This window comes from Rhipicephalus microplus, chromosome 1, assembly GCF_043290135.1.
Source record: "Rhipicephalus microplus isolate Deutch F79 chromosome 1, USDA_Rmic, whole genome shotgun sequence".
Classification (NCBI taxonomy): Eukaryota; Metazoa; Arthropoda; class Arachnida; order Ixodida; family Ixodidae; genus Rhipicephalus; species Rhipicephalus microplus.
The window spans coordinates 82,651,565-82,671,130 of record NC_134700.1 but is presented as its reverse complement, the minus strand read 5'-3'; the positions used below and the strand labels follow the sequence as shown (position 1 = coordinate 82,671,130).

Sequence of the window (19,566 nt, the reverse complement as noted above, 5' to 3'; positions counted from 1 at the left end):
CCGCAGCATCACGCCCCTTTCCTTTGAGATATTTCTGGAGTTTGCTGGGTGTTAGATTAGTGGCGTGTAAGATTAACCGTGTAGGTTAGTTGCGTGTCGGCGGCGCTTTCAAGGATGAGAGAAGGCGTGCGCACAGAGTCTTCTGATGTTTTAAAGACAACGGTGTTTCTTGGGGACCTTCGACGCAAAAATTTTGGTCTGTGTGTCTGTTTGTACATTTGTCTGTTTGTCCACCTTTAACGATACATCAAACAGCATCAAACGATACCCCAAACGGCCAGCCCCATCCACAGCGCCCACCAATATTGCTCAAGATTCAGCGTTCATACTTGTGCAATTGCCAAAAAAAGCAATTATTACGCATATATAAGGCATCGTAACAACACATCAATATTCTGTATGTGTGTCTTTATACTATAAAAGGCATACATAAGTAATTCTAAGGACCGTAACACTTATGGCGATGCGCTGACAGTGTAACGCTTGCACGGAAAGGCGAGTGTTTCCAACCCTTTGTTAACATGACATGGTGGTGGCACCTTACCGTCGCCTTGCGCTCTGCACTTTATCCCCTCCGAAACGGGCGCTCACGCAGCGCGCTTCGTTTTCTAAGATAACTGCCAGATAGCGCTCCTGTCTCACGTGTGACGTGACTTGATGCGCTTGTTTACCTCCGCTACACGCTCGAGGCACTCTAACGCAGAGCCTCCAGAATACCATTCACCAACTTTCTTGCACTGAACATAAAAAAAACGTTTTGTTCACTGTCTCCAGACGCAAGTCTATCGTCTTTCGACGACATTTGCAGTGTAACACGCAGATACGGGATAAATTTTTTTACTTGTTATTGGGCCAAGTTCAGTGGCGTTCGAACAGCACCTGGTATGGTCACAGCTGTTAGATATCGGTGGGGGGGGGGGGGGGGGGCACGCTTTTTTGGGCGCTCGTTTGTGATACCTGCCCTGATTTCTTCCGACTTTCTACGCTGCCCGAGGTATCCAGAAGCGGCGACAACCTGAAAGCTGTACTGGTAATATTTGAGGGCTGTTGGTTCCACTAGTGAAAACCTTTTTTGACTCGCCTGACCTTCTGATGACTTAGGAAGGGTTATTGCAGTTGGAGCTGCTTAGAAAAGGTAGTTACCTCTGCGCTGATTTCATCATCAAGGGGCATAGTAAAATGAACCAGGCGTTTTGAATTTGCCCTCTGGGACGTTTCCCACTGTCTGCGGCCGGCCTGGCGCCGCAGCCACACCTCTGAGTCAAGACTGCACGTGAGACGCCACGTCATTGCAATGTGCCATGTTGTGCCATCTAAATGCATTGTGTCTAGTATTGAGTTTCTTCCTCGCCGTGGGATAAACTAGGTGTAACTCTTCCTTCTTTCCTGGGTTGGGGAGAAGTGTTTGAGCTTCCCGTTTTGGGGTGGAGTTGAACCCTCCTTCTTCATTGAACTAATTTTTTTCTCCCTCCGGGAATCTTGAGGCACCCATGCTTAAAAACGCGAGCGCCAACACGCTCACAGATGCTACCATCATTCACGCTAACTTCATCATAAAAATTACTGTGAATAAACTTTCCTGATATCAACTCTAGCTCCTCTGATTTTCTTCTCCTTAGACACTTAGTCGACACTGACACTTGGTCGACTCTGGTCCGGGCTTAGTGCCCCCATCGCAACAAGACTGAAATGCGTCGAGAAAATATTTTGTTTCGGAGGAAGTTCTTCGCGACACGACGGTAAATTATTTCAAGGGTTCCAGCGTTTACCAATACTGTTACGTGATATCCTGGAACTGCGTCGGCGTCAAGTACATAGGGTTATTTACGGCTGAGAAGCAGATGGGAGGTGAGTGTGCAATAAAAGGTATTTATTCGGGCATTCTTTTTTCACTGATCTTCATAATCGCGTGCAGCATAAATGAGTGCCATATAACACTATAAATCCTCTCTCTGTTCACTTAATTGACTATAAAAAGTTGGCAGTGGCGCTTGGTGTCATACGTACTCAACATGTGGGAGAATCAATAGTGATTAGTTCCTTTGGCTCTCGAACGCATAAGTTATAACAAAGCTTTTAATTATTGTATGGGGCCACAAAGCTCTTCACAAACAACGCCACGCTTTTCTCGCTGGGTTTACCACAGAGTCACTTTCAAAACCAGTTGACTGTAACGAAAGGATATTACGAGCGTTTAATTCATAACTGATGGCAATCCTTGCGTCAGCAAGCCCATGTCAAGGCTAGTCACAGAACAAGACACCTCAAGCTCTCCCATACTGTAGTTATCGAGGCCATCGTCATCGATAAACATCAGTGTAATTTAGGCATTACGAAAGTATTACATGAAGCTATACATACTTTAATTTTTTACTACTGGGCATGCCACATATACTTAGATAGGTGACATTTTTGCTAGATTTCAAAAAATATAGTGACTTTTGACAACTTTTTTCTCGTAGTTTGGAGACATCGACTTGCAAGTCAGTGACGACCCTGGTGTGAGCCCCGAGCTTTCCTATCTGAAACTCTAGGGTCTGGCTCTAGGCATGGATACAGAGCGAGGGGGCCGGAGAGATTGGTACCTTCCTACTCCTCTGAAAGGGGGGGGGGGGGGTCAATGCTTGCACCATACTTTGACCTATTAAGGAGGGGAAACCTTCGCTATCTCTAAAGAGGAACCCCGTGCACGCCTATGGAACTCTGTGCACTTCTGTGGTGCTGACGCAAAATTCGTAGGTTTAATGCCGGCATTGGCGATTCCATTTCGATGGGGGCCAAACACTTGTGGTGCATCTGCTATTCTGGGTCAGTTAAGAATAAAGAAGTCCACGTGGCAGAAGTTATGAAGGGCTATGGCTTGCCTAGAAGTCATTTCCTGGTTTTGATGCGTAAGACCCCACATGCTGTATTGGTTAGTAGGTGCATGTATGGAACCTACAGTGAACTTGGCGTCAAAATGACGGCCGCACTGAAAATAAGAGGGAATACTTATAGAACGGGCGCTCTCATACAATTATTTAAGAAGTACTTGAAATGAGTCTGGTTTCATTATTCAGTGACGAAGGCTCAAGAAAGTTGTGCATGCGTTGGCGAAAATTACCTGAATTAGAAAGCCTTCCTAAACGAATAAACAGTTTTGAGCACTCGTCCCGTTCAGTGTAGTCATGATTTTGGCATGACGTTGACTTTTGATTCTATTACTTGCACAGTTTTCGTAATTTGTCTTTTTCTACAGGTTATGTCTTGGGAACACTGGAGGCATCGGCCCCCATCGGCATCAAGTCGCACGCTTCTAAACTCCTGAACAGAGACGAAACTAGTAAGCTTACGTTGCCTTCCGTTTTCCTTGTTTTCCCGGCGCCCTAAAAGTTTAATACAGAGCGGCAAACCAAATTTCGTCCTCTGAGACGCAGGCAGGATCACATGCGAAGGAATGCGAGACGATGCAATGAGAGCTCAACTATCGTAAGAGTGCAATAGCAACCGGTGATTAAGGTGGTGGTCCCACTCCAGCCGCAACCACTCCGCCTTTTACGCATTGTTTGCGGATGCACTGGGCGTGCTGCGCTTCACACAGCAAACTGAATTTGGCTACTTCAGAAAGCTTATTATCCCCTCTTTTGAATTACATATGATTTTATTGCCTGGTTGGAAGCGTTACCTGGTAGCAATAAAAATAGTGTGAGCAGCAAAAGCATTTTCGTTCCACAAGCTTTCGTTGTACTGCGAGTTCGGCGAAACTATTCAACGTAACAAAGCGTAATTTACTGTTTCCTTCAAACCAAACGCCATTGAAGTTCATATGAAAAACATTGGATATAAACTAATTAGTAATTTATTTACGTTGCAGTGAAAATGGACAACTAAATGAAGGTTTGTGTAGAATTATCTTTTTTTTTCTTTACATAGCAAAACCATAATGTATGTAGACTACAGTAAACTTATTTTTCATGCGAAGTCGCTTAGTGCTCTGACAAAATCTTGATGAATTATTACTGTGTCAATGGGGCAGTTTATGGCTGTACTTGATCACGAATTACCGATGAAGCGACGAAACTATACAAGCTGATACTCTGAACTTCTATATAATGAAGCAGCAGGCTCTGTTTTGTGAACTTATAAAGAACAGAAAAATATTTTATCTTTTTTGACCAACCTACAAGACAGCAATGAATATAGCTAATTTTTCTGCTGGCCAATTTCGTAAAAACTCGCTTTTTTTTCTTTTACGCGCTAACTACCAACGAGTATTGCGCATTAGTAGATGCATATTATGTCTTGTATCCATTTGTGCTCACTAACTTGACCACTCAGTGCTTCAAACTAAATATTTTCACTGAATCATAAATTTCACATGCGTTGTTTGGTGGTAGCTCCATCAATTCAATGAAAAATCAAATTGTTTTATGTGAGCTAAAGCGTTCGCCGAACATGGCGCAATTAGACATAATGAAAGGGGTAAAACAGGTATAGATTATATTTTCAGACTTCATAGTTTGCTTCACAAGGTAGGTCTAGTCACCGTGCGTGACAAACACCAACCGCAAAAAAAGGAGGGCTGAGTAATGAATCCTTTCTACTCGCACCACGTCAGCAGGGGGGGGGGGGGGGAGGGCGGTGTCATCAAGTGGCAAATGGTGTTCGGTACGCCGGGAAATTGCGCGTCCGTGACGCGTTCGCAGAACCAGCGTTCCCCACCACGTCTTTAGTAATGTGCATCTCTTCGTGGTTCAGCTGCTCGTGTATTGTGCGTTCCTATGAGCTTTTTAATGCTTGTGAGGTTCGAACTTCTGAAAGGAAGGACGCTGACATGCCGTGCGAGTGATATGTATATAGTGCCGCCTCAAAGGGAACACGATGTTTTTTTAAATGCGAAGCATTTCTTAGCGAACATCGGTAACTTCGAGCGTATCTATCTATCTATCTATCTATCTATCTATCTATCTATCTATCTATCTATCTATCTATCTATCTATCTATCTATCTATCTATCTATCTATCTATCTATCTATCTATCTATCTATCTATCTATCTATCTATCTATCTATCTATCTATCCGCTTACGTCTGGGTGCTCTTATGATCGCGTGGACCAAATTTATTATAGGAGGATAAGATAATTTCATGAATATGACGCGATAGTCCAGACATGAATACTTTCATAATCCGGACGCGTACGCCGTCAAACACCTTCCACTAGAGAGTGGCACAAACCTGCGGTTCGCCCCGCCGCGGTGGTCTAGTGGCTAAGGTACTCGGCTGCTGACCCGCAGGGCGCGGGTTCGAATCCCGGCTGCGGCGGCTGCATTTCCGATGGAGGCGGAAATGTTGTAGGCCCGTGTGCTCAGATTTGGGTGCACGTTAAAGAACCCCAGGTGGTCTAAATTTCCGGAGCCCTCCACTACGGCGTCTCTCATAATCATATAGTGGTTTTGGGACGTTAAACCCCACATATCAATCAATCAAACTTGCGGGCCGGTATGTGCCACCGGTTATCGACACTTTGAATCGGCGCAGCAACGACGAGAGTTTTAAGACGTAAGTGTTAGGAAAAACTTGACATCAGCAACGCTGATCCAAAGAATACAAAGAATTAGTGTGAAGGTCTCAGCAGAAATCGAACTCAAGCATTATACATGGCAATCAAGCAATCTACTACAAAGCCACGCCAGGTCTAAGAACTACTTTTCAAATAGACTCTAACGTTCGTGAAACGTTAATTGTGGTTGCCTTGCTGGCTATCCAACTATATTAATATTACATATCTACTTCTACGATGCAGTCGTGACGTCGGGTTAACGTCAATTGTACTTAGGTGTCATGCGCTGAAGTCTATTTATGTAAGAGCGTTCAGGGTTACCATCCTCGCGAGCACCAGCGCTTCATATCAGCTTATCGCTTCTGGTGTTGCTAATACTAATGTTTTTATGTGATATCATCACGCAAGTGCAAAAAAACTTGTTATACAAACATCTGCAACGTGTGTCTGCGCGTGCAAGATTTATACATATATATGGCGTCATTTCATGAAGTGTCACGATATAGAAATTGCACCATGGTCGCCTTCCATACGCATCACTCGCATAACATCGAATAATAAGGTACGTAGGATAGGCCGATTTGTTTTTTAAAAAAGTGTGGCGGCAACCTAAATGGCAAACTTGTTGACGGTGCCTGTAGGTCGATATAAAGAAAATCCACAATTTTCCAAAGCAGATGGGTGTATTCCTGCCGACATAGCAGAAGCATAAACAAAACTGGATTCTGTAACTGTTTCGCTCTAAGAAAAGTATACTTAACGCATTGTTTTAAGTATAGATTTTTTCCAAGAGCTATCAATGAATGGAATTCGTTGAGCGATAAATTCGTTTCAAGCTCATCCATAGATATGTTTTTAAAACACCTAGCACATATCCTAGTTTGTAATTAATATTATTTTATTTGTGTCTGCATGCTATAGTACATTCAATGATTAACCTTTTCAGCCCTGCACTTTTCATTTTAGTCGGATGCACTTTTTGGGTGTTTTTTTCTAGTAGTTAGAACCTCAGAAGAACACAAACAAAGAACTCAGCCACTGGAGCAAGCATTTTTGGAATAATTAACGAGGTATCAAATTAGGTAATTAGGACCCAGTGATTGAAAGCTGAAAAAAATGGCTGCTCTTTTTCCTGCCAGTCAACAGTGTACAGAAAATAGGAACCAACGTCTTAATTAACAGCCTAATACTCACTGAAACAGCTTCGGTATGTCGTTCCAAAAATGGCGCTTATCCACGTCACCTTACACGCCTCGGCTTCGCCGAAGACCTTAGCCGCGCTTCTTCTTTGTGGCTGCTACCTCCACAAGCATGCCGCAATAGTGACGTTAAGGTGGTAGGCCACCTTCAAAAGTCTTTTTTTCGCGAAAATAAAGTTTTAGGGTTTTGTTTTTCTTGCACGCCCAAACATTCGCATATATGTTGCATCAAAATCCTCCTGGCGTCATTACTTTGCGAGTTACAGCAAGTTTTCCATACCCTGTGCTCCTATAAGCAAAACCGAAACCACATTTCCAACTGTGATTTTGGTTTCGAAAAACCGCTTTCAAAGGCAAGTGTTGTTTCGTCTATAATAATGCTATTCAAAATACTTTATGCATTTTATTGTGACTGTTATATAAGATGAGGTCATTAAATACAACTTTGTGTTTAGATGTCTTCGTTAGTCTTTAACAACAGCTACAAGGGGGACGCTCGATGCTTGTCGGAATTTTTGTTGCTGGCCTTAGTCAGGCTAAGTCAGTCTTCGTTCTGCACTTGTTCCACGTGTAAACGCTACTAGGGCTGTATCCTTAGGCCACCTGGACCATATTACGACCAGCACGTGGAAGTGCTGAACACAGAAGACGAGGAAGCGCAAGTTTGCTGGAAATCGCTACACGATGACGAGGCTGCCTAATGGCACAGACGCCGGTATTTCGGCGACTGCGAAGAAGCTTGGGGACATAAACAAGGCGTACCAGGCTCCACTAGGGAGTTCTGTGCTCCAAGGGAACAGGATAAAGGACATTGGTATTCTTTCTTCAGTGTTTTCATCGCTGGCATGTTCCAAATGCATGAACACAACACAGCTCGAGAAACGCTCTCACCAAGGGATATGCTCGGCTTGTGCGGTCGTGTGTACTGACTGTGGGTTCAAGCGCCCATTTCATACATCGAGAAATGTGGGCCGTGCCAATGAGAACAATTTACGTCTGGTTTACACGATGCGCCAGCTAGGAAAAAGGCACGCTGGTGCGAAAATTTTTTCCAAAGTCATGAACATGCCTGCTTCTCCCCGTCACTCCACCTGCCACAAATTGTCATCGCGGCTTTCTGCAGCGGCAGGAGAAGTGGAGTCGAAGTTGATGACTGATGCTGCTGTGAAATTTCATCGTGTTGTGGGGAGTGCCGAGTGTGGTGTTTCAGGTGATGGCACGTGGCAGAAGCGTGGCCATTCATCTTTGAACGATTGTGTGTCTGTGATTTCTGTTGACACGGAAAAGGTTATTGATGTTGAGGCCCTTTCTAGTTCGTGTAAGTCTTGTAAAACCAAAAGCAAGTTGAGGCAAGATAGTGCTTCTTACCAGGAATAGAAGGCAAACCACACTTCCTACCAAGCAAACCATGAAGGAAGTGTTGGCAGTATGGAGACGGTTGGTCTATACCGAATATTTGAAAGGTCGAAAGGCAAAAGAGATTTGAAGTACCTGCAGTACTACAGCGATGGTGATTTCAAGAGCTATGCCAAGGTCATAGACATGTATGGAAAGGACAGTGTGCAGAAACTGGAATGTATTGGGCATGTCCAGAAGCATGTTGGCTGCCGCCTCAGGAAACTGAAGAAGAGAGTGCGTGGACTCGGTGGTAAGGGAAAGCTCACTGATGCCCTCATTGACTGCCTGCAAAATTACTATGGCATCGCCATAAGGGCTAATGTGGGCAATCTTTCTGCAATGAAAAAGGCTACCCTTGCCAGTCTTTTTCATTGCAGCTCTACCGACAAGCAGCCGAGACATGGCCTGTGTCCACTTGGACCAAAAAGCTGGTGCGGATACCAAAGGGTTGAAGCACTCGGCCAAGCGAAATATGTACACAAAGGAGGACTTCCAAATGATGTGCCCAACAAAGTTAAAACTGTATACAGGGATCTGTGCTAAGATGAACTTCTAATGAAGTGCCTTCATGGAACGACTCAAAGTGCTAATGAGTGTTTCAATGGTCTAATATGGCAGCGGGCACCCAAAGAGATCTACGTAAGCTTGCCTACAGTAATGTTTGCCTTTCATGATGCTGTGGCAAATCTTTAATAATAGCTGTGTAAGCACCCTAGATATCCTGAGTCAAGCTGGCATAGAACCAGGGTACCACACGACGTAAGCTTGCATCGCCAGGGATCACCTGCGCATGCAGAATGCTAAACGCAAGTCAGCGGATGAGACAAAAAAGACCAGGAAGAAAAGACGAGCAGCCACCGGAACAAAAGGAGACAATAATGCTTCTGCAGAGGGGCCCAGCTATGAATCTTGTGCATTTTAGGCCTGCATGCGAAGATTGTGACGCTTTTTACAAGCTCGGAAATCTTTGTTTACGTTTTTCTGAAAATAACAGTTTGCCCCAAATGTTGCGACGCAAACTACCATAACGTATTTCTCAGCGTATACTTTGAACTGATATTTTGCAAAGTTATTTGCAACATATATATCTGTGCAGTGAACTAGAATGAAAGAAATCCATCGAATATTTTTTCGTTCACAGCTGGATTCTCCGACAGGTTCAGTCTAAATTGGCTCTTTTTCCCTGTTTTTTGGCTTTTTAGCATTATTTCCTTGATATTCACTGCATAATATTTATTCTAGTTCACTGCATAGCTCCAACCATTAGTTACACAAATGTCAAAGCTTTACTGAATAAAGCCACCCATTAGTCACTTATCACAGCTGGTGAGGCTAGCACATTTAATGCAATTTTTGACAAAGATTACCTCCCAATATATAAGTATTCAATATTTGCACTGTAAATAGCTGTGTAAATTAAATAAGACATGCTGGTTTTGAGGAAAAAGTTATTTCAATGCTGCCTGCCCTTCAAAAACTTTTTTGTTTTTGAGTGGCCTACCACCTTAAGTGCTGTGGGGATCAATGAAGAGCTATGACCCCAAGAACGAGCAGTATTAGTTACGTTTCCAAAACACTAGAAGAAATATTTTGCGGTGGTGTCAATCGATACCTCCATGGCCGAAAGGGGTAAGTTCTGGGTTCTGTTTTTGGTTGCGCTTTTTTATTACTTCATTCTTGTCCCCTAATTTGTTATTTGTGACTATATTTGTTTTGTTCTTAGAAATATCGCTATGTTTTCGTGTATTTTTTCCCACTCCTGTAACAGCCCTATGTAAGGGCCAACAGTATCCGTAAATAAAACATTATTAAATAATACGTTTTAGTTCATCAGCTTAGGCTCACTGTGAATATTACAACTTCATTTCTTTTTCCCTTCACTATGCTTAAACGTTCTACTTTTCATGGTTTTAAACTAAACGGCTTCGTCATTTCTTACCTCTGAGGCTTTCTCTCCGAGCAACAATTTAGTCAACCGTAAACCTGCATCACAAATCGGCGTCTGCTATGACAGAAGGAAGCCGTTAGTAATATAGTGGTAGTAGCGGTAGGTGTATTCTTATTAGGAATATGGCTAGCCCACGAGATCAAGTGGCTTTGGCCGAGCGCATGGGGCTCGAGAGCGAAGAGCTAGAGGCGTGGTTGGATGAGCAAGAGGCGTGGGCACGAAGTGAACGAGCTGCAGTACGTGAGAAAAGAAAGGAGCTGCTAGAACTGGTAGAAAAAAAAGAAAATTGCAGTCGCAGCTTAAAGTTAGTGAATCGGAAGGCACTCGTAGTGAGTCGAGAACGGTTGACAGAGGATCGGGAAGGAATGCTTTCGGGAACGTGAATCCTGACAGCCTGATTGCAGGATTTGATTGAAACCTGGACGAATTGGATGCATACCTAAAGAGGTTGAAGAACGTCACTATCGCACAAGAATGACAGAAAGGAAAATGGACCACAGCTTTAAGCTTATGTTTGAGTTAGGAGGCCTTGCAAGTCTTTAGACGGTCGTGTCCTGAATAATCCTTCCACTATAATAAGGCGAAGTTAGCTTTGCGTCGTTGTTTTTTTTTGTTTTTTTTACTGCGGAAGGTTGCCAGGAGAAGTTTCGCCTGAGCAAGCACCAAGATGGTGAGACCGGAAAACAATACGCGGAGATGCTTTTGAGTTTCTTTGATCGGCGGGTGGAAATGTCAAAGATGAACAAAAAGTATTTTGCACTCCATAATTTAATAGTGTCGAGATCATTTTTTAATAACTGTCATCAACAAATAGCGCTGTTTCTTGGTGAAAAGAAACGCAGCAAGCTTGAAGACATAGCAGAACTTGCTCCTGTTTTGTGAGAGAACGAAGAATAGTATCATCATGGAGAAGAGCGGAGGCTTATTTGAGAGAACGGCCATGGAGTGTTTCGCGTGTGGCAAATTTGGTCACAGGGCCCCAGATCGCCGAACCAAGCTTAAAAAATCTTACTGTGAAAATTGCCAAAAACAAGGTACGATACTAAGGTCTGCACAAGGAGATGGTTATATGAAGAAAACGTCTTGTTTGCTGTCTCCCGAAGAGAACCCCACTGAAAGTACCAATCGATCATACAAAGAACCAGAGGAACATGTTGCTAGCGCATTGAGAACTCACCTAAAAGCTGTGACTCGCCAGATGCCGGTGTTGCAGGGACAATCGTTTGGCCAGATAGTTTCAGTGCTGTGAGACGCGCGTAGTAGTATGCTAGTATTCCGTCAATTTCTGGTGCCAGATGAAGCTCTAACAGGTACTATTGCCACATTGTACCTCGCTGGTGGCTGTACTATCAGTGTGATGAAGGCAAAGGTTGAAATTCAGTGGTCAAATGCGTTATAAAACTTTTGTACAATGTCATTGTTGGCAATGTTTCAGGAGCAAGGGAAGTTCAAGACACCGAAGAAAAGGGGAAATAGAAAATTCTAGAAGTAAGTCGAGATAGGAAAATTCAGCAAGTGGAAGAGGAAAGAATGAAAAAGATTCACCAGGTTCTGTGGTGGTCGGCGTCAAGGGCTGAGAACAGTCTACAACATGTAAGGTCGACATAAACACATTGAATATGACCAGATAAAATGTGAGTAAGGCTGAAAAAGAAGACAGGACTTTAGATTCTTCTAGAATGAAAGTGGTTCAAGTCCTTTAGAAAGCTTCCCACTCACTCGTTCATGGTATAAAATGGTATTTTATACCATTGCTACCATGGTTCCTCAGACGAAATGATCCAACGGGTGTGCTACATTAAAAACTGGATGGTCAACACTTCACACAAAATACTCGGTTAGCAAGGGCACATATTCTTCGCGGCAGTACGGGTTTTGCTTCAATATCATCGTAGCAAACACTCGGGCTGCTTCTCTGGTCGTGAACCCGATCTCGTCAAGTGCTGGCTTTCGCTCACGAAACTTTGATGGCGGGACATCAAAGAGTGAAAAAAAGACCATTGACCAAGTTTTAGGCGCATTCTACCGGCCTGGCGTTCAGGATCACATGAAAAGGTATGTGCGCTTTTGCGACATATGTCCTTTGACCTATCGGAAAAGCCTCCTCAGGGGCGTTTGTGAAAGCAGGCGTTTGGTCTGTAGCAACACCACGAACCCGAGCTTACGGGGGGTTTCGACTCCCTCCCACGCATAGACGTGCGTGGCTGGGCCGTGTACGGGGAAAAGAGGATCCTGGGGGTTGAGCCGACGCCGAGTGATTGGACCTTCAAGGCCCCCCGGCAGAGGCAACACGCCACCTTGGCCTCCGCTTCATGTAGGCGGCACCCATGGGCTTGACCCACCCAGGGGAAATTGGCAGTCGCCTTTTCCTATCTCTCTGTCCCTACATCTTCGTCTTTATCTCTCACTTTTCATCTGTCCTGTCTTCTACTCTCTTCCATTTACTTCCAAACTTCTTGGCGGCTAGGGTTAGCCCTGTGCAAATAGCCTACCTTGGTCTAGGAGCATCGGGTTATAGTAGCGTCGTACAGATGGCATCTGCAAGTTTCAGCATACGCAAACTTGCAGCGTCCCTTCGTTCTGCTCCGTGGTGGGTGGCCGCCAACGCTTCTGAATTAAATTAAAGAGGCATGCATAGAGCTTTTCCTCTGTTAATGATCGTACCGGCTTAAAGCTCGTACGCAACAAAGACTGATTTTTTCAAACATTCTAATGAAAACTTCTCCTATTTTTATGTCATCCATAGTAATAAAACTGGCAAGCAAGCCAGAACTGTATCCCCTTTCGTATTAGCCATGTGTCTTGGAGAAACTCGTGGGTGCAGAGCTACCAAAATGGTCAGCGGAGACCTCTTCCTCAGTGTTCGAAAAAAAGAACAGTTTGAAAAGCTACACAATCTTTCAACTTTTGGTGACACTCAAATCACTGTAACACCAAACAGATCAATGAACACAACTCGTGGATTGGTATTTGACGCTGATTTGCTTGGCCTGACCGAAGCGGAAATTCTAGAGGCATGGAAGAGTGAGAAGGTGACCAATGTACAAAGGATCGCCATCAGAAGAAATAATAATGAACATCAACAAAACACATAATACTCACGTTCGCTTTCAGTAATCTGCCAGAAACTATTCAAACTGGGTACACGAAGACTTCGATGAGGCCATATATACCTAACCCACATCGTTGTTTGAAATGTCAGAGGTATGGCCATGGCTCGCAAAGCTGTCGTGGTCATCAAACTTGTGCACAATGAGAGTGTCAGGCCACAATTCCGACAACTGCAAAGAACCGTCATACTGTGTGAACTGTGGCGGAAATCATGCCGCATACTCACGGTCCTGTTCATTTTGTAAAAAAAGAAACAGAGATTATCACGTTGAATATAAAAGAAAACATCACACTCAAAGAAGCAAGAAGAAGAGTGTCACCATTTGATGGCCCCACATATGCTGATGCGGCGCGCCAAGGGGCACCGCCGCACCTGCCCTCGCCACTCCTTTTATCAGTGAAGAGCAAGCCTTCGGCAGTGGCGCCTGCCCCCAAGGCGGCGGTAGTTCAATCTACTCCACCTCCTAGCGAATCGAGACCGGAGACTCCAGGGTCCTCTGGTCTCAAGGCCTCACCTCACCAGGCAAGGCCCAAAATCCGAACGACCTGCTCGAACGTGCGGGCATCCAGTGCCTCCGAGGAGGCAGTGAAAACAATCGGTACCCTTGGTGCCGAAAGAGCGGCGTGGCTCCTTGGAATGTGCCAAGAAAGATAAAAAGCCAATAACAGGGCCGGATGATCGTTCTGCCACCTGAATCATCAAGTTCACTCCAACGCAGGATTTTCTCTGTACCCACAGCAGAATCTCTTCTTTATATGCAGACAGAAATATTACAGTGGAACATCGGAGGCCTTCTTCGAAACCTCGATGACTCACAAGAACTCCTTCATAAACACAATCCAAGACTGCTGTGTGTACAAGAGACGAATTTAAATTAAAAACACACACAAACTTTCTACGTAACTACGTTATCTTCCGAAAGGATAAAGGGGATGTCATGCCACCATCCGGTGGTGTAGATGTTATAGTTAGTCAAGAGATAGCATGTACAATTACCCCTTCAAACTTCCCTCAAGGCGGTGGCTGTCGGAGCAGTTCTTCTGAACAAACTCGTCACCGTCGGCTCTTTGTACATACTTGCACACCACCGTCTGGAAAAACGTGAACTCCAGTCTTTAAATGAATGAACTACCTGAACTTTATATGGTCCTTGGGGACCTGAACGCACATAGCGGTTTATGGGGTGATTCTCGCTGTGATGCACGAGGTCGTTTCAGTGACCAGTTTCTCTTCTCTTACGGTGCCTGTCTGTTAAATAGAAAGAAACCAACACACTATAACATCGCCAACAAGACATGTTCATATATAGACCTAAGTATCGTATCTGCTTCACTTCTACCACTACTGAAATGGAAAGTCATAAATATTCCATTTGGAAGTGACTATTTTTTCTTTAGTTTTCAGTACACCAACAATATATGAATGTCCTCCACATGTTCCTAAATGGCTGATAAACAAAGCCGACTGGCAACAGTTTTATAACATTACTCATTTAAGTTGGACTGAAAGATGTGGGTTAGGCATAGATAAAGCTGCGCAGTACTTCAAAGCTTTTCTTATTGACGCAGCAGCCAAGTGTATCCTACAAACATATGGACTGCCAGACAAGGGACGCGTGCCATGGTAAAACATTGAATGTCAAAATGCACGAAAGGAGCAGAAGAAGGCATGGAGGTTGCGGCGGAACTGCTCTGGCCACACTTTTCACAGAAACCTCGGGGACTTTGGCTGAGCCACATTTCTTCACAGGGCAGCTCACTAGCAACGTGACAACGTGTGCAAAGAAGGGAAACCAATAAAAAAACAAGAAACCAAAGAAAGAACACCGTGGATGAAAGGCGAGAAAATGGGAGGTTGGTGTAAAGGAAAACATATACTTAGCGGGCTCGGGAGAGAGCACTTTTTTTTTCTTTGGTTGGAACCGGATTCAGACAGTCGACATCGAACATAAACGACGCAGAATAAACCGCAACAAAATTGGGGAGAGGACAGCGCTGACACAGCGTTGAGAGGGGAGACCACCCCTGTCGGCCCCTTCCACCCCTCGGAACCGCTACTGGGGTTGGCACAGCGCCTTTGAGTGAGTGTAGAGGGATTGTAAAAGAGAAAAGGTTGGATAAGGAACAAAAAAAACTTATGGTCTGAAGGTTACTCCATAGAATGCTTGCTTTACATGGAAGCGAAAAATTTCTGTAGATGTTGACAAATTTTCCTTTTCCATATACTTAGCGGGCTCGGGAGAGAGCACTTTTTTTTTCATTGGTTGGAACCGGATTCAGGCAGTCGACATCGGACATAAACGACACAGAATGAACCGCAACGAAATTGGGGAGAGGACAGCGCTGACACAGCGTTTAGAGTGGAGACCACCCCTGTCAGCCCCTTCCACCCCTCGGAACCGCTACTGGGGATGGCACAGCGCCTTTGAGTGAGTGTAGAGGGATTGTAAAAGAGAAAAGGTTGGATAAGGAACAAAAAAAACTTATGGTCTGAAGGTTACTCCATAGAATGCTTGCTTTACATGGAAGCGAAAAATTTCTGTAGATGTTGACAAATTTTCCTTTTCCATATACTTAGCGGGCTCGGGAGAGAGCACTTTTTTTTTCTTTGGTTGGAACCGGATTCAGGCAGTCGACATCGAACATAAACGACACAGAATGAACCGCAACGAAATTGGCGAGAGGACAGCGCTGACACAGCGTTTAGAGTGGAGACCACCCCTGTCGGCCCCTTCCACCCCTCGGAACCGCTACTGGGGATGGCACAGCGCCTTTGAGTGAGTGTAGAGGGATTGTAAAAGAGAAAAGGTTGGATAAGGAACAAAAAAAAAGTTATGGTCTGAAGGTTACTCCATAGAATGCTTGCTTTACGTGGAAGCGAAAAATTTCTGTAGATGTTGACAAATTTCCCTTTTCCATATACTTAGCGGGCTCAGGAGAGAGCACTTTTTTTTCTTTGGTTGGAACCGGATTCAGGCAGTCGACATCGGACATAAACGACACAGAATGAACCGCAACGAAATTGGGGAGAGGACAGCGCTGACACAGCGTTGAGAGTGGAGACCACCCCTGTCGGCCCCTTCCACCCCTCGGAACCACTACTGGGGATGGCACAGCACCTTTGAGTGAGTGTAGAGGGATTGTAAAAGAGAAAAGGTTGGATAAGGAACAAAAAAAACTTATGGTCTGAAGGTTACGCCGTCGAATGCTTGCTTTACGTGGAAGCCAAAAATTTCTGTAGATGTTGACAAATTTCCCTTTTCCATATACTTAGCGGGCTCGGGAGAGAGCACTTTTTTTTTCTTTGGTTGGAACCGGATTCAGGCAGTCGACATCGGACATAAACGACACAGAATGAACCGCAACGAAATTGGGGAGAGGACAGCGCTGACACAGCGTTTAGAGTGGAGACCACCCCTGTCGGCCCCCTCCACCCCTCGGAACCACTACTGGGGATGGCACAGCGCCTTTGAGTGAGTGTAGAGGGATTGTAAAAGAGAAAAGGTTGGATAAGGAACAAAAAAAAGTTATGGTCTGAAGGTTACTCCATAGAATGCTTGCTTTACGTGGAAGCGAAAAATTTCTGTAGATGTTGACAAATTTCCCTTTTCCATATACTTAGCGGGCTCGGGAGAGAGCACTTTTTTTTTCTTTGGTTGGAACCGGATTCAGGCAGTCCACAGCGGACATAAACGACACAGAATGAACCGCAACGAAATTGGGGAGAGGACAGCGCTGACACAGCGTTTAGAGTGGAGACCACCCCTGTCGGCCCCTTCCACCCCTCGGAACCGCTACTGGGGATGGCACAGCGCCTTTGAGTGAGTGTAGAGGGATTGTAAAAGAGAAAAGGTTGGATAAGGAACAAAAAAAAAGTTATGGTCTGAAGGTTACTCCATAGAATGCTTGCTTTACGTGGAAGCGAAAAATTTCTGTAGATGTTGACAAATTTCCCTTTTCCATATACTTAGCGGGCTCAGGAGAGAGCACTTTTTTTTTCTTTGGTTGGAACCGGATTCAGGCAGTCGACATCGGACATAAACGACACAGAATGAACCGCAACGAAATTGGGGAGAGGACAGCGCTGACACAGCGTTGAGAGTGGAGACCACCCCTGTCGGCCCCTTCCACCCCTCGGAACCGCTACTGGGGATGGCACAGCGCCTTTGAGTGAGTGTAGAGGGATTGTAAAAGAGAAAAGGTTGGATAAGGAACAAAAAAAAAGTTATGGTCTGAAGGTTACTCCATAGAATGCTTGCTTTACGTGGAAGCGAAAAATTTCTGTAGATGTTGACAAATTTCCCTTTTCCATATACTTAGCGGGCTCAGGAGAGAGCACTTTTTTTTCTTTGGTTGGAACCGGATTCAGGCAGTCGACATCGGACATAAACGACACAGAATGAACCGCAACGAAATTGGGGAGAGGACAGCGCTGACACAGCGTTGAGAGTGGAGACCACCCCTGTCGGCCCCTTCCACCCCTCGGAACCACTACTGGGGATGGCACAGCACCTTTGAGTGAGTGTAGAGGGATTGTAAAAGAGAAAAGGTTGGATAAGGAACAAAAAAAACTTATGGTCTGAAGGTTACGCCGTCGAATGCTTGCTTTACGTGGAAGCCAAAAATTTCTGTAGATGTTGACAAATTTCCCTTTTCCATATACTTAGCGGGCTCGGGAGAGAGCACTTTTTTTTTCTTTGGTTGGAACCGGATTCAGGCAGTCGACATCGGACATAAACGACACAGAATGAACCGCAACGAAATTGGGGAGAGGACAGCGCTGACACAGCGTTTAGAGTGGAGACCACCCCTGTCGGCCCCCTCCACCCCTCGGAACCACTACTGGGGATGGCACAGCGCCTTTGAGTGAGTGTAGAGGGATTGTAAAAGAGAAAAGGTTGGATAAGGAACAAAAAAAAGTTATGGTCTGAAGGTTACTCCATAGAATGCTTGCTTTACGTGGAAGCGAAAAATTTCTGTAGATGTTGACAAATTTCCCTTTTCCATATACTTAGCGGGCTCGGGAGAGAGCACTTTTTTTTTCTTTGGTTGGAACCGGATTCAGGCAGTCCACAGCGGACATAAACGACACAGAATGAACCGCAACGAAATTGGGGAGAGGACAGCGCTGACACAGCGTTTAGAGTGGAGACCACCCCTGTCGGCCCCTTCCACCCCTCGGAACCGCTACTGGGGATGGCACAGCGCCTTTGAGTGAGTGTAGAGGGATTGTAAAAGAGAAAAGGTTGGATAAGGAACAAAAAAAAAAGTTATGGTCTGAAGGTTACTCCATAGAATGCTTGCTTTACGTGGAAGCGAAAAATTTCTGTAGATGTTGACAAATTTCCCTTTTCCATATACTTAGCGGGCTCAGGAGAGAGCACTTTTTTTTTCTTTGGTTGGAACCGGATTCAGGCAGTCGACATCGGACATAAACGACACAGAATGAACCGCAACGAAATTGGGGAGAGGACAGCGCTGACACAGCGTTGAGAGTGGAGACCACCCCTGTCGGCCCCTTCCACCCCTCGGAACCGCTACTGGGGATGGCACAGCGCCTTTGAGTGAGTGTAGAGGGATTGTAAAAGAGAAAAGGTTGGATAAGGAACAAAAAAAAGTTATGGTCTGAAAGTTACTCCATAGAATGCTTGCTTTACGTGGAAGCGAAAAATTTCTGTAGATGTTGACAAATTTTCCTTTTCCATATACTTAGCGGGCTCGGGAGAGAGCACTTTTTTTTTCTTTGGTTGGAACCGGATTCAGGCAGTCGACATCGGACATAAACGACACAGAATGAACCGCAACGAAATTGGGGAGAGGACAGCGCTGACACAGCGTTTAGAGTGGAGACCACCCCTGTCGGCCCCTTCCACCCCTCGGAACCGCTACTGGGGATGGCACAGCGCCTTTGAGTGAGTGTAGAGGGATTGTAAAAGAGAAAAGGTTGGATAAGGAACAAAAAAAACTTATGGTCTGAAGGTTACTCCATAGAATGCTTGCTTTACATGGAAGCGAAAAATTTCTGTAAATGTTGACAAATTTTCCTTTTCCATATACTTAGCGGGCTCGGGAGAGAGCACTTTTTTTTTCTTTGGTTGGAACCGGATTCAGGCAGTCGACATCGGACATAAACGACACAGAATGAACCGCAACGAAATTGGGGAGAGGACAGCGCTGACACAGCGTTTAGAGTGGAGACCACCCCTGTCGGCCCCTTCCACCCCTCGGAACCGCTACTGGGGATGGCACAGCGCCTTTGAGTGAGTGTAGAGGGATTGTAAAAGAGAAAAGGTTGGATAAGGAACAAAAAAAACTTATGGTCTGAAGGTTACTCCATAGAATGCTTGCTTTACATGGAAGCGAAAAATT

General features: G+C 44.9%; 1 protein-coding gene across 1 annotated transcript in view; it reads left to right on the top strand.

Annotated features, from left to right (window-relative positions):
• LOC142765475 (putative peptidoglycan muropeptide transporter SLC46) overlaps window positions 1–19,566 on the top strand; it is a 236,615-nt gene that overhangs the window by 43,746 nt on the left and 173,303 nt on the right. Inside the window, exon 2 of the mRNA XM_075866516.1 lies at window positions 3,239–3,322. Coding sequence (XP_075722631.1) covers window positions 3,239–3,322 — 84 coding nt within the window. The remainder of the gene's footprint in view (window positions 1–3,238; window positions 3,323–19,566) is intronic.